The sequence below is a fragment of the Hemitrygon akajei genome, chromosome 16 (genome assembly GCF_048418815.1).
Source record: "Hemitrygon akajei chromosome 16, sHemAka1.3, whole genome shotgun sequence".
Classification (NCBI taxonomy): Eukaryota; Metazoa; Chordata; class Chondrichthyes; order Myliobatiformes; family Dasyatidae; genus Hemitrygon; species Hemitrygon akajei.
This window is the reverse complement of record NC_133139.1, coordinates 6139772-6155761: the sequence shown is the minus strand read 5'-3', so window position 1 is coordinate 6155761 and position 15990 is coordinate 6139772. Positions and strand designations below refer to the sequence as shown.

General features: G+C 43.1%; 1 protein-coding gene across 1 annotated transcript in view; it reads right to left on the bottom strand.

Moving 5' to 3' along the window:
• Nucleotides 1–13661: 13661 nt before the first annotated feature.
• Nucleotides 13662–15990, bottom strand: part of fzr1a (fizzy/cell division cycle 20 related 1a) — a 60867-nt gene continuing 58538 nt past the window's right edge. The window contains exon 14 of the mRNA XM_073068146.1: nucleotides 13662–14140. Within this exon, the coding sequence (XP_072924247.1) occupies nucleotides 14123–14140 (18 nt within the window). The 3' untranslated portion in view covers nucleotides 13662–14122. The remainder of the gene's footprint in view (nucleotides 14141–15990) is intronic.

Sequence of the window (15990 nt, the reverse complement as noted above, 5' to 3'; positions counted from 1 at the left end):
CAGGGCAACGGGGTAGGCGGGATCATCTCAACATTCAAAATTGTTTAATGTCATTTCCTGTACACAAGTGTAAAGGAGAATAAAGTATTTGTCACTCCGGGTCTGATGCAGCACAAAAACACATCAAGATAAAGAACGCAATAATGAAAACATTATAAATAAACGATTGTATATCCATAAAGTGATACTAGGCACATAAGACGTCTGACAGGATAGACAAATACAATACTGTGGAAAAGTCTCAGGGACCCTAGCTATATGTATGTACCTAAGACAGCCTTTCTCAACCTTTTTGCCCTGGAGGAACCCTTGAATCATTTCAGGACCAAGGGAATCCCTGTGTAAAAATTATTATATCTACAGCTCACGGTGTGTTAGAGTGATCAGTAAGTTGTATGATAAGGTAGTGGTGGTTGGGAGTGTGAAGGGGAGAGTTAGTGGGTGGGTGCAGGCGTTGATCAGCCTTATTGCTTGGGGAAAGTGATTGTTCCCAAAGTGCAGTAGCAATCTATTGCCCCAATTTAAAGGATAAAACTGCAAAAACGAAACATCTTATCTGCAATAATCCCTCAAAGATCTGGGACCGGAGTACATCAGAGAACTGCTTTTGTTTTATAATCCTGCTTGAGCTCTCAGGTCTTCTTCTGCCAGTCTTTTAAATTTAAACAATTTTCCTCGAGAGATAATTGGCAAGTCAGCTTTTTTGAACTATGCTCCTAAACTGTGAAATTCAATACCTAAAACTATAAGGGATACAGACTCAGTTGACACTTTTAAACATTATTTATTTAACCTTGTTTTAAACAAACATCTTTTTGTCTTTTATTTCACATTTTCACTTCATTCCTTTGTAAAGCACTTCGAACTACATCGTCTGTATGGAAAGCATACAATAAATAAGTTGTTGTTATTATTACTACAAGCTGGTGATAATAAACCTGATTCTGATTCTGAAAAGAAGGCAAGGCAGTGACTATACTTCATTAGGAGTTTGAAGAGATTTGGCATGACAATAAATACACTCCAAAACTTCTATAGATGTACCGTGGAGAGCATTCTGACAGGCTGCATCACTGTCTGGTATGGAGGGGCTACTGCACAGGACCGAAAGAAGCTGCAGAGGGTTGTAAATTTAGTCAGTTCCATCTTGGGTAGTAGCCTACAAAGTACCCAGGACATCATCAGGGAATGGTGTCTCAGAAAGGCAGCGTCCATTACTAAGGCCCTCCAGCACCCAGGGTGTGGTGAACTAGATATACCTGTCTGACTGCTCCTGTGGCTCCTCCCACAGACCCTGCTGACTGCTCCTGTGGCTCCTCCCACAGACCCCTGTATAAAGGCGACTGTGGGCTGCTGCTCTCCCTCATTTTCCCCAGGATGTAGTGCTGTTTATTCTTCCAGTCAATAAAAGCCGATATCTCGCTTCCTAAGTCTCAGCGTGAGTTATTGATGGTGCATCACAGGGTATGCCCTTTTCTCACTGTCACCATCAGATAGGAGGTACAGAAGCCTAAAGGCACACACTCAGCGATTCAGGAACAGCTTCTTCCCATCTGCCATCCGATTCCTAAATGACATTGAACGTGAAAACACTAACTCACTTTTAAAATATATATTATTTCTGCTTTTTGCACGATTTTTAATCTACAGTATGCTGTAATTGATTTACTTATTTATTGTTATTGTTTTCTCTCTCTGCATTGATGTATTGCATTGAACTGCTGCTGCTAACAAATTTCACGACGTATGCTAGTGATAATAAACCTGATCCTGATTCTGAGATTCTGCAGATGCTGGGAATCTAGAGCAACACACACGCAAAATCTTGGAGGAACTCAGCAGGTCAGACGACATATATGGAAAGGTTGACGTATTAGAACATATAGAACATAGAATAGTACAGCATAGTACTGGACAGCGCAGTGCATTCCACGCACCAGCCACTCTGAGTGAAAAACTCAGAGTGTACAAGAGGACATGGCTTTAAGGTAAGGGGAGGGAAGTTCAAGGGGAAATTAGAGGAAGGTTTTTCACTCAGAGAGTGGTTGGTGTGTGGAATGCACTGCCTGAGTCAGTGGTGGAGGCAAATACACTCGTGAAATTTAAGAGACTACTAGACAGGTATATGGAGGAATTTAAGGTGGGGGGGATATATGGGAGGCAGGGTTTGAGGGTCGGCACAACATTGTGGGCCAAAGGGCCTGTAATGTGCTGTACTATTCTATGTTCTATGTTCTAACCTTCCTCTAATATCCCCCTTGAACTTCCCATCCCTTACCTTAAAGCCATGTCCTCTTGTATTGAGCAGTGGTACCCTGGGGAAGAGGCGTTGGTTGTCCACTCTGTCTATTCCTCTTAATATCTTGTACACCTCGATCATGTCTCCTCTCATCCTCCTTCTGTCCAAAGAGTAAAATGCTAGCTTCCTTAATCTCTGATCATAATGCATACTCTTTAAACCAGGCAGCATCCTGGTAAATCTCCTCTGTACCCTTTCCAATGCTTCCACATCCTTCCTATTTTTGGGCTGAGGCACTTTATTCACCTCCAGCCTTTTGTCTATTGCTTTGGATTTCCAGTATAGAAGCTCTTGAGTTTCTGGACGGTCATTGAAATGTTTTCTCTTTTTCTTGTACACAGCTTCTTACTTTATAATGGTGGGATTCTGCCTACATCAGATTGCATGGATGTATTCCACAGGTGATCTTTGAGGAAAAGCACATGTAAAACATTAAGGGTGGAACGACAGCGAAACAGTCAGCTTATGAGTTCATAGGTTAATTGGTCATGTGGGTATAACTGGGTGGCACGGGTTCATTGGGCCAGAATGACCTATTACCGTGTTGTAACTGTAAAGAAACAAAATAAAAATAAATTAAAACAAATTGATTATCAGCCCTCTTAGTTGAGTGAGTTGGTTGGTAACGTTGGCTGCTGCAGACTACTGAAGCTGGAACCTCATCTGTGACAATTGACCATAGAGTCATAGAGCACTAGAGCAGAGATGCAGGCCCTTCAGCCCATCTAGTCCATGCTGAACTGTTATTCCGCATACTTCCATTGACCTGCACCTGACCATAGCTCTCATCCATGTACTTAAACAAACTTCTCTTAAGTGTTGCAGTTGATCCTACATCCATCACTTATACTGCCAGCTTGTACCACACTCCGACTGAATAAGCTCCCCCTCATATTCCCCTTAGTATTTCATCTTTGCACCGTAACCCATGACCTCTAGTTTTAGTCTGCATCAGCCTCAGTGGAAAGACTGCTTCCATTTACACTATGAAGGTCTTCATGAAACACTGTCATAGAAAAGCAGCATCTGTCATCAGAGACCCCTCACCACCCAGGCCGTGCTCTCTTCTCGCTGCCGCCATCAGGTAGAAAGTACAGAAGCCTCAGGACTCACACCACCAGGTTCAAGAACAGTTACTAAGCCTCAACCATCAAGCTCCCGAACAAAAGGGGATAGCTGTACTCACTTGCCTCATCATTGAAATCTTTCTGCAATCAATGATCTCACTTTTAGGAATATTTATCTTATTGCCTCACGTTCTTGTTATTTATTGCTATTTATTTACATTTTCATTTGCACAGTTTGTTGTCTTCTGCACTCTGGTTGAATTTTCATTGATCCTGCTATAGTTCCTATTCTATAGATTTGCTGAGTATGCCTGCCCGGGTTGTATAGGGTGACATCTATGTACTTTAAAAATATAATCTCCTTTGAACTTTAGATATTTAACTGTCTTTATGCTGAATGTTTTTTGGTGAATTCCATTGTGTTTCTTTGTTTTGTGGCTTCCTGCAAGAAAATGAATCTCTGGGTTGTATATGGTGACATATATATACTTTGATAATAAATTTACTTTGAACTTTGATAATTCTGTATACATCTATGAAATCTCCCCTGATTCTCCTATACGCCAGGGAATAAGGTCCCAACTCATTCAATCCTTCCCTATAACTTGGGTTTTTTAGTCCAGGCTTCCCTGTACTCTTTCAATCTCAGTGATGTAGTTAACAAAAGTGGTTAAAGATAACATTAAATTTTCAACTGGACATTATCTTGACCTCCTTTTGTTAACTACAGATTGTGCCCATTTCTCATGGAATTACTCATTCTCGTTTGGGGCCTCTGTTGGTTGGGGTTGGCCATGTATGTTGTGTTGTGGCTGTCCATGTTGTTGCTGTCAATCGACATGCAAGCCAGGGTAATCAATCTGTCTAATTGGGGTAATTCCCTGCTGATTGGTATGGAACTATAGCCCCTACTCGAACAAACCATCCCCACAGAGTCAAAGCACAGGGGTGGGGGGGGGGGTAATCCTGTATTACACTTCTTCCATTCAAATCCAGTAACAAGGCTCCAAAGTCGAAGAATATATTTGAAACTAGCAAAACTAACAATCTTAAAGTGATAAAGACTATTGACACTAAAATTAGCGATATAACAAAATATATAAATATATAACAGTCTCAGAGTATTAAAGAAACACGATTTCTTCAATGTAATTAAGCTAACTAAGCACTTTTATATGTTATTTAGTGGCTTTAAGCAGTCAACAAAAAAGATATCACCCTAGCTCTAGACTCTAGCTGAACTTCCAAAGACAAAATTACTAAAACTAAAGCTCTTCATTTCTACCATGCCCCCACCCATGTGACTAACTACCACAATAAATGGGTAAGACAAAATACGATGCAGAGGGAAAACAAGCACGAGGTTCCTTCAGGAACTCTCTGTTCATTCACCGAGCTGTTGGTAAACTCATTTCCCCAGTCCACCTGAGACAACTGCACCCTTCCTATCACTATCGTTACTCTGATTCAAAGTCTGTGGTTTTGGTCCTCTGACGTTCAACTCCCAGGCAGCATTCAGAATTTTACCATATTGTGGTCACCAACGCCTAGGGGTTCTTCAACCACAAGGTCTCTTCCTCTTTACTCATGAGCAAATCTAAAGCTGCTCATTTCCGAGACATTTCCAGAACAATCTCTGGCACTTTGCACAAATGAGTATGGTTTGTCCTCAGTTCTGCAGCTGCTGGTGTAATGGTTTACAGAGCCGGTGACTGGGGATGCATTCCTGACATAGTCTGTGAGGGATTGTACCTTCTCCCCATGACCACATGCGTTCCCTCCAGAACTCCCATGTTCTAAAGACGTTTGGATTAGGGTTACCGAGTTGTGGACGTGCTATGCTGGCTGCCTGCAATGCATGCTTGGACTATGTTTGTCACTGACACATTTCCCTGAATGATTTCATATATGTACATGTGACAAATAAAGCTAATATTTATCTTTAATGGGGCCCATCAACTCTTCCACCCTGACCCCTCACTGTCCTGTACCATGGCTAATATCCTGTACCCAGTCACTATCCTGTACCACTGCTCTGACATGTCTTCTTGATTGATGAAACCTGACTTTTTTGGAGTCCTGTCCCCTCCAAATTAGCTTAAAGTCACAATCTCTTCTCACTGCTGCCATCAGGAAGGAAGTACAGGAGCCTCAGGACTCACACCACCAGTTTCAGGAACAATTATTATCCTTCAACCATCAGCCTCCTGAACCAGAGGGGTAACTTCACTCAACTTCACTCACCCCATCATTGAAATGTTCCCACAACCTATGGACTTACTTTCAAGGGTTCTTCATCGCATGTTCTCAATATTCATTGACTATTTATTTATTTGTTGTTATTATTATTATTATTTTGCTTTTTCTCTTTTTGCATTTGCATGGTTTTTTTGTCTTCTACAAATGGGTTATTTGTTCATCCTGTTGGATGTGGTCTATTGTATTTCTTTGCATCCACTGTGAATGCTCACAAGAAAATGAATCACAGGGTTGTATACAGTGATGTATATGTACTTTGATAATAAATTTACTTTGAAGATATATCAAAACTTCCCAGATTCTGGAGAGGCCCCAGGGGATTGAAAATTACCAGCACAATACAGCTTTTCATAAAGTGGAGAGGGGGGAGAGAGGGAGGGGGAGAGAGAGACAGAGAGAGAGATATGGAGGGAGGGAGGGAGAGAGAGAGAAAGAGGGAGGGAGGGAGAGAAAGAGAGAGGGAGGGAGAGAGAGAGAGAAAGAGAGAGAGAGAGAGAGAGAGAGAGAGAGAGAGAGAGAGAGAGAGAGAGAGAGAGAGAGAGAGAGAGATGGAGGGAGGGAGGGAGGGAGAGAGAGAGAAAGAGGGAGGGAGGGAGAGAAAGAGAGAGGGAGAGAGAGAGAGAAAGAGGGAGGGAGGGAGAGAGAGAGAGAGAGAGAGAGAGAGAGAGAGAGAGAAAGAGAAAGAGGGAGGGAGGGGGGAGAGAGAGAGAGCGAATGAGAATGTATGGATCATCCCACCAACACACCCAGAATGACTGTTTATTGCTGTGGTCACAATAGGGTGTTGATTGCTTTCATGCATAAGACCATACGATATAGGAGCAGAATTAGGCCATTTGGCCTGTCGAGTCTGCTCTGCCATTTCATCATGGCTGATCCGATTTTCCTCTCAGTCCCAATCTCCTGCCTTTACCCATATCCCTTCATGTCCTGAGCAATCAAGAATCTATCAACCTCTGCCTTACATAAAGACCTGGCCTCACAGCTCCTGTGGCAAAGGATTCCACAGATTCACCACTCTCTGGCTAAAGAAATTCCTTTTCATCTCCATTGCAAAATGATGCCCTTCTATTCTGAGGCTGCGTCCTCTAGTCTTTTACTCTCCTACCATAGAAAGCATCCTCTTCACATCCACCCTATCAAGGCCTTTCACCACTCGACACACTTCAGCAAGGTCATACCTCATTCTTCTGAATTCTAGTGAATACAGGTCCAGAGCCAACATGCGCTCTTCATATGACAAGCCATTCAATACTGGAATCATTTTCATGAATCCCCTTTGAACCCTCTCCAGTTTCAGCACAATACTCCAAGTGAGGCTGTCGTTAGTTCTGACACTGTAAAGGATTCAGCATTTTCTTGAGGGAGGTAATGGCAGTGTCAGTACTGATTATCTGAAAACTCACACTCATTCTTCAACTGTACTTTATTTTACTTGTGCACAGGGAGAACAGCATGGACCCTGTAACCCCACTGTCTGGAATCTGAATAGAGAAATGCCATTTTTATGAAGACTTGACAAGCAGTTACGATATTAACCATTTAGAAAACAGTATGGTTGAGTTCCTTACTTGGGAGAACAATCACCATTCACAATAGAGGTGTTAAAGTCAATAGAAACCACAAGCTGACAACCAATGATACTTTGAAGTTAGTAAAGTAATTGTTGGTGTTTGTGTTTCACATCCTTTGGTTAAATTCTTCTCATCTCCAGTAAGTGAGAATGGCCCTGTAAAGGGGAGCACTTCCTCCCCGGGCTGTCTGCACTCCATTTGCAATCTGTCATTGTGTTAACCCTTGCCTCTCCACAGCTTCCACAGAAGGATATTTAGAAAATCACAAGACAATCATGCTGTCAACACAGACTTACAAAGGAGAATGTGTTTGCTAGAATTATTTGAGATTGCAATGAAAAGCACGGATAAAGGGAACAAACATTTGTATTTCCCAAAGGCATTTGGTGAGTAATTGCTGCGGATTGTTCTTGCAGAAACATGGCTCTGGGGCAACATCCCATGCACCATCAGGCTACAGGCCGTGACAATCAGGGACTTGGGCTATGTTATTTTTTGTGACAGTATATATTTCTGTTATTATAATTATATTCTCTTTGTGCTGTGTGTGACTGTTGGTTCTGTACTTGGCGCCGTAGCCTGGAGGAACGCAGTTCTGTTTAACTGTATTCATGGGTGAGGTTCAATGATAAATGAACTTGAACTTGAGGTACCTCATTAAAAAGGTCATCGAAATGCAAAGCATGGAAGGGGAACTGGATGGCTAAAGAGAAAACAAGGGTTATGATAAATGGCTCATTTTTCAACTGGCTCCTGAGCCAGTATGGATAACTTCACACAACACAACACCCAACTGATCACTGAACACAATCTGTGAACTTTCTTTCAAGAACGCTGCAACTCATGCTCCCAGTTTTATCTATTTATCTATTTATTTATTTACTTACTTAATTGTTTTTGCACAGTTTGTCTTCTGAATATTGGTTGCTTGTCAGTCTTTGTAGTTTTCATTGATGCTATTGTATTTCTTTGTTCTAATGTGAATGCTCAAAACGAAATGTATTTCAAGGGAGTATATAGTGACATATATGTACTTTGATAATAAATTTAGTTTGAACTTTGACCTTTGTACGTGGAACTATGACTATCAATGCTTGGGTCTCAGTGACACTAATGATTCTGATAAAAGGACAACTGTAACTGTAACTAAATTCGCATATGGTACAAAGGAGACATAGGCTGTAAAGAGATCCAGATGGCTGAGGTGACACTATGACCGTAATGAGGGAAAGTGCAAGATTATCCACTCTGAAAGCAAAAGGAATATAAATAGAGGCTATTACAGCATTGTTGGACTGGGGTGTGGAGTAATGATTACAGCATTGTTGGGACTGGGGTGTGGAGTAATGATTACAACATTGTTGGGACTGGGGTGTGGAGTAATGATTACAGCATTGTTGGGACTGGGGTGTAGAGTAATGATTACAGCATTGTTGGGACTGGGGTGTGGAGTAATGATTACAGCATTGTTGGGACTGGGGTGTGGAGTAATGATTACAGCATTGTTGGGACTGGGGTGTAGAGTAATGATTACAGCATTGTTGGGACTGGGGTGTGGAGTAATGATTACAGCATTGTTGGACTGGGGTGTAGAGTAATGATTACAGCATTGTTGGGACTAGGGTGTGGAGTAATGATTACAGCATTGTTGGGACTGGGGTGTGGAGTAATGATTACAGCATTGTTGGGACTGGGGTGTGGAGTAATGATTACAGCATTGTTGGACTGGGGTGTAGAGTAATGATTACAGCATTGTTGGGACTAGGGTGTAGAGTAATGATTACAGCATTGTTGGGACTGGGGTGTGGAGTAATGATTACAGCATTGTTGGGACTGGGGTGTGGAGTAATGATTACAGCATTGTTGGGACTGGGGTGTAGAGTAATGATTACAGCATTGTTGGGACTGGGGTGTGGAGTAATGATTACAGCATTGTTGGGACTGGGGTGTAGAGTAATGATTACAGCATTGTTGGGACTAGGGTGTGGAGTAATGATTACAGCATTGTTGGGACTGGGGTGTGGAGTAATGATTACAGCATTGTTGGGACTGGGGTGTAGAGTTATGATTACAGCATTGTTGGGACTAGGGTGTGGAGTAATGATTACAGCATTGTTGGGACTGGGGTGTGGAGTAATGATTACAGCATTGTTGGGACTGGGGTGTAGAGTAATGATTACAGCATTGTTGGACTGGGGTGTGGAGTAATGATTTTCCTTGTAGTTTAACTTTCCTGCGCTTGCTTGTATTTTTATATAAATATGTATATGTATTTGTTTAAATGTTCATTAATTATCAAAGTATACAACTTGGAATTTCTTCTTCTCCTGTTAGCCTCGAAACCAAAAAAGAAAAGAACGACAGTACAATAATCAACCCCCAAATCCCTCCTCCCCACACAAAAAAAAAATGAAAATGGAACAGGCACATCAGCCCACAAATCTTCCTCTCCCCTGCACACACAAAAAACCCAGGAAGATTGGTCAAATAGCAGAATATTTAAAATAAAACTATGAGAGTGAAAAAGAGCCTGTAGTCCAAGTCCATATCCAAAACGCAGGAAACATGGGTAGCATTCTATGGCACAGCGGTAGGCCTTTCCGTCTCTGTAGCAGAGCGATCCCACCAACAGTCTCCTCTCTCCGTAGCAGAGCGATCCCACCAACAGTCTCCCCTCTCCGTAGCAGAGCGATCCCACCAACAGTCTCCTCTCTCCGTAGCAGAGCGATCCCACCAACAGTCTCCCCTCTCCGTAGCAGAGCGATCTCAACACTGATAAAAAGGCAGTCTCCCCTCTCCGTAGCAGAGCGATCCCACCAACAGTCTCCCCTCTCCGTAGCAGAGCGATCCCACCAACAGTCTCCCCTCTCTGTAGCAGAGCGATCCCACCAACAGTCTCCCCTCTCTGTAGCAGAGCGATCCCACCAACACTCCCCTCTCCGTAGCAGAGCGATCCCACCAACAGTCTCCTCTCTCCGTAGCAGAGCGATCCCACCAACAGTCTCCTCTCTCCGTAGCAGAGCGATCCCACCAACAGTCTCCCCTCTCCGTAGCAGAGAGATCCCACCAACAGTCTCCCCTCTCCGTAGCAGAGAGATCCCACCAACAGTCTCCCCTCTCCGTAGCAGAGCGATCCCACCAACAGTCTCCTCTCTCTAGCAGCAGAGAGATCCCACCAACAGTCTCCTCTCTCCGTAGCAGAGCGATCCCACCAACAGTCTCCCCTCTCCGTAGCAGAGAGATCCCACCAACAGTCTCCCCTCTCCGTAGCAGAGAGATCCCACCAACAGTCTCCCCTCTCCGTAGCAGAGCGATCCCACCAACAGTCTCCTCTCTCTAGCAGCAGAGTGATCCCACCAACAGTCTCCTCTCTCTAGCAGCAGAGCGATCCCACCAACAGTCTCCTCTCTCCGTAGCAGAGCGATCCCACCAACAGTCTCCCCTCTCCGTAGCAGAGAGATCCCACCAACAGTCTCCCCTCTCCGTAGCAGAGAGATCCCACCAACAGTCTCCTCTCTCTAGCAGCAGAGAGATCTCAACACTGATAAAAAGGCAGTCTCCCCTCTCTGTAGCAGAGCAATCCCCAGCGATAAAAAAGCAGGCAGCTGGTGCTCTCCTTCCGCATTCATCTCGATGTTTCAATCTCCCTTATTGCTTTAATTAGCCAACTATAGAAGCTTTAACTGGCCAAACATCGTCTCACAGCCTTCTCCCCATGAGGTACGTCTGTCTGCCAGAATCCTCTTGGGGACAGCAGACTGCAGAAACACCCAAACGATCTCCAGACTGCCAATCACAGGCTCCAGCAGTTCCAGCATCACAGTCAAGGTGATGGCAGACATAGAAGGAGTGAAATACAGTGTGTGGTTTCATGATCTAGATAGATAGATAGATAGATAGATAGATAGATAGATACTTTATTCATCCCCATGGGGAAATTCAACTTTTTTTCCAATGTCCCATACACTTGTTGTAGCAAAACTAATTACATACGATACTTAACTCAGTAAAAAATATGATATGCATCTAAATCACTATCTCAAAAAGCATTAATAATAGCTTTTAAAAAGTTCTTAAGTCCTGGCGGTTGAATTGTAAAGCCTAATGGCATTGGGGAGTATTGACCTCTTCATCCTGTCTGAGGAGCATTGCATCGATAGTAACCTGTCGCTGAAACTGCTTCTCTGTCTCTGGATGGTGCTATGTAGAGGATGTTCAGAGTTTTCCATAATTGACCGTAGCCTACTCAGCGCCCTTCGCTCAGCTACCGATGTTAAACTCTCCAGTACTTTGCCCACGACAGAGCCCGCCTTCCTTACCAGCTTATTAAGACGTGAGGCGTCCCTCTTCTTAATGCTTCCTCCCCAACACGCCACCACAAAGAAGAGGGCGCTCTCCACAACTGACCTATAGAACATCTTCAGCATCTCACTACAGACATTGAATGACGCCAACCTTCTAAGGAAGTACAGTCGACTCTGTGCCTTCCTGCACAAGGCATCTGTGTTGGCAGTCCAGTCTAGCTTCTCGTCTAACTGTACTCCCAGATATTTGTAGGTCTTAACCTGCTCCACACATTCTCCATTAATGATCACTGGCTCCATATGAGGCCTAGATCTCCTAAAGTCCACCACCATCTCCTTGGTCTTGGTGATATTGAGACGCAGGTAGTTTGAGTTGCACCATATCACAAAGTCCTGTATCAGTTTCCTATACTCCTCCTCCTGTCCATTCCTGACACACCCCACTATGACCGTGTCATCAGCGAACTTCTGCACATGGCAGGACTCCGATGTTGACACATTGGAAGTCTGATGTGTACAGGGTGAACAGGACCGGAGAGAGTACGGAAGATATCCAGAAGATATTGACTGAAGGACCGGAGAGAGTACGGAAGATATCCAGAAGATATTGACTGAAGGAGCGAGGTCAGGGTCAAAGCTTACAGTTCAGTGGATTTTCCAGTAATTGTGACGCAGTTGCTTCTATGTCTTTGTCAGTCAGTGGCAGGTGTCACGTTATTTGAATCTGGCTGTTTTATTGGTTAATTGTTTATCAACGCCATTTATTTATTTAGCGATACATTGCGCAACGGGCCCTTCCAGTCCAACGAGCCACACCACCCAGCAACCCACCTATTTAACCCTAGTCTAATCACAGGACAATTTATAATGATCAATTAATTTACTAATTGGACAGTGGGAGGAAACCGGAGCACCCAGAGGAAACCCACACAGTCGCAGAGAAAGCCGGGAGTGATCTCTGAACTCTGACACCCCGCACTGTTAATAGATCACGGTGACTGCTACTCTACCGTGGTGCCCAGTATTGGTGGATGGGGGTGTAGAATTCTAACTTTTCTTGCATTGTTTTCTTGTAGTTTAATTTTCCTATGCTTGCTTGGATTTTTACATAGTCAAAGTTCAAATTAAAATTGTTATCAAACTACAAACATATATGTCACCATATACAACCTTGATCATTTGTTTTCTTGTGAGCTTTCACAGTAAATCACAAGTAACGTAATAAAATCAATGAAAGATCACACCCAACGGGATGGACAAACAACGTGTAAAGACAAACTGTGCAAATACAAAAGAGAAAAATAATATATAAGCAATAAATATTGAGAACAGAGGCATTCCTTATTGTAATAAAGCAGTAGTCGAGTATGCTGGGACTCCTGGTGCCACAGGATATATGCTGACGATAACTGGGCAGAGATTTCTTCAAACAAGCCTGATTGAAGACTCCTTATTGAAGGATGTTAACATGCAGCCTCTCTGGACTATCACCAAGAACAGGCAAGTTGTTTTTGAAGAAAGAATGGACAGGTCAGGCCTGCATCTGCTGTAGTGTAGAAGAGCAAAGCCCACCTTATCCTGAGGGGAGCTAACAAGCTGGCGATAATAACTCTTATCAATTGAGGAATAAACACTTCAAATATAAACAGCCTCCTGCTTTCGACCAGAAGAGAGGACAACTTTTGTTGAGGCTCTACCCAAAGAAGAACATCTTTGGAATATTTTTAAGGCAGAGGTAAGATATCCAAGAGAGAGCAAGATTACTGGGGGGGGGGGGGGTAAATAGGAATGTGGGGTTAATGTAACCCTGATCTCATTAAATGACAGTGTAGGTGTGTGTGCCTAGTCTTGCATCACATGTTCATATAATACCATCTGTCATTCCCTCACCTAGTCAGTCAGCCCATCTCTATTCCCCCACAGACTCTGTTTCCAGCTTATACTGTCACCTATTTTTGTATCACCCCCTTTAACTAGTGTTCTTAAATGTAATAACTTCTAAACAGCCCTGCCTACAAGACATTTATTAGTAGCACAAAGGACTTTGACACTTTTCAAAGTTCAAAGTAAATTTTATTATCAAAGTATGTTTGTTACCTTATGCAGTACTACTTTGAAATTAATTTTCTTGCAGGGATTTAAAGAAAGAAATACAATATCATTTGTGAAAGACTATTTATTAACAAAGACTGAAAAACAGAAAGTTTGCATGACAAATAGTGGAAATAAAATATAAAACTGAGAACATGCTCTGTAGAGTCTTTGATAGTGAGTGTGTAGGTTGTGGAATCAGTTCAGAGTCGAGGTGAGAAGCTGTCCATGCTCGTTCAGGAGACTGACGACTGTAGGTTAACTATTGTTCCTGCAACAGCTGGTGTGAGAAATAAGGCTTCGGTACCTCCTGCCTGAAGGGAGTAGTGAGAAGAGATCATGGTTTGGATGGTGGGGGTCCTTGATGGTAGATGCTGCTTTCCTGTGGCAGTGCTCTTTGTAGCTGTGCTCTGTGGTGCAGAAGGCTTTGCCTGCGATAGGCTGTGCCATATGTACCACTTTCTGCTGCCCTTTTCTGTTCCTAAGCATCGGTGTTTTCATACCAGGCTGTGATGCAGCCAGTTAGGATCATCTCCATTGTGCATCCTGTAGAAGTTAATCAAAGCTTTTTAGTGCTATACCAAATCTGTCAGGCATCTTGTATTCAGTACTTTTTAATTTGGACAATTTGTTTTTGTTTGCACTTAGTCAGACTTTATGAATTTTTTTTGTAAATTCTATTATTTTTCTGTAAATGCTTGCAAGAAAATGAATCCCAAGGCAGTATATGGTAACATATGCATTTTTTGATAATCAGTTTACTTGGACTTTGAGGCTTCAGGGTAAAATGCTCAAGGCCTCATAACCTCACCCTTGTCCTCAAAATGCTGGACAACTCCAGCCAGGCTGACTGCTGGAGCAGGAAAACGCCGCTCCTCACCACCAAATCTGTGTCATCAGCCTCAAACCTGGTTAGTAGGAAGCAAGGCCAAGTACTTCTTGGAGTGCACGCTGCAATTGTGTACCCTTGAAATACAAGCACTTGCACACTTGTTTTGAAATTCCTGTTTAAAAATATTAAAAAGCGTGAAGCACTGACTCGCCCCATTCGGCTCCACCTGGTGGACAGTTAAAGAAAAGCATGTGGTTGTGGGTGGGACGGTAGGGTAGCTGTTAGCATATTACGTGCCAGGGATCCGTGTTCGCTTCGGCTGCTGTCTGCAAGGAGTTTGTATGTTCTCCCTGATACTGCTTGGATTTCCTCTGGGTGCTCTGGACAAAAATGTTCAGTTTAGGGTTAGTAAGTTGTGGCATGCCGTGGGCACGCTGGCTGTGTGGCAACTCTTTCAGGCTGCCCCCAACACATCTTTAGCCATTGACACAAATGTTTCATCTCACTGTATGTTGCAATACACATGACAAATAAAGCTAATGTTTAAGATCTTTATCTTTGACAATTTTACAGTCAGAAATATAGCATAGAGACAGAGTCCGAACATCAAGCAAACATTTACACCAATCCTATATTAATCCCAGTTTTTATTCTCCACATTCTTTATAACATGTAAACCTTTGACAAACTTCTATAGATGGGTGGTGGAGAGTATATTGACTGGCCAAATCATAGCCTGATATGGAAACACAAATACCCTTTAATGGAAAACCCTACAAAAAGTAGTGGACACGGCCCAGTCCATCACAGGTGAAGCCCTCCCTCCATTTCGCTCATCTACAAGGAGTGCTGTCGCAGGAAAGCAGGGACCCCCACCACCCAAGCCAGGCTCTCTTCTCGCTGCTGCCATCAGGAAGAAGGTACAGGAGCCTCAGGCCACCAGATTCAGGAACAGTTATTACCCCTCAACCATCAGGCTCTTGGACCAGTGGGGATAACTTCACTCAACTGTTCCCACAACCTATGGACTCACTTTCAAGAACTCTTCATCTCATGTTCTCAATAGTCATTGCTTCTTACTTTCTTTCTTTCTTTTTTCCCTTTCTTTTTGCATTTGCACAGTTTGCTGACTTTTGCACACTGGTTGTTGTGTGGTTTTTCGTTGAATCCATTATGCTCATTGGCTTTATTGAGTATGCCTGCAGGGTTGTATGTGGTGACATCTAAATACTTTGAATAAACTCCCGTATTCTACACAGTGATTACATTGATCTGTTAACCTATGGAAAATCCATGCTTATGGCATGAAGCACATGGAGGAACCCATGTACTCACAAAGAGAATGTGCAAATTCCACAAAGACAGTCTCAGAGATCAGAATTGAATCTGAATCTATTGTGTTTCACCAGACCGGCAGCTCTATTAATCATAGCGCCAGGCTGCCCACTTTCTTCAATTACCCTCAAAATGGTTGCCCTGGACATATTTATCTTTCCCCATCATTTTTCCTCAGGGTAATTGTTTCCCAGTGCAACTGTCAAGATTCTGCCTTGCTTAGCTTGGA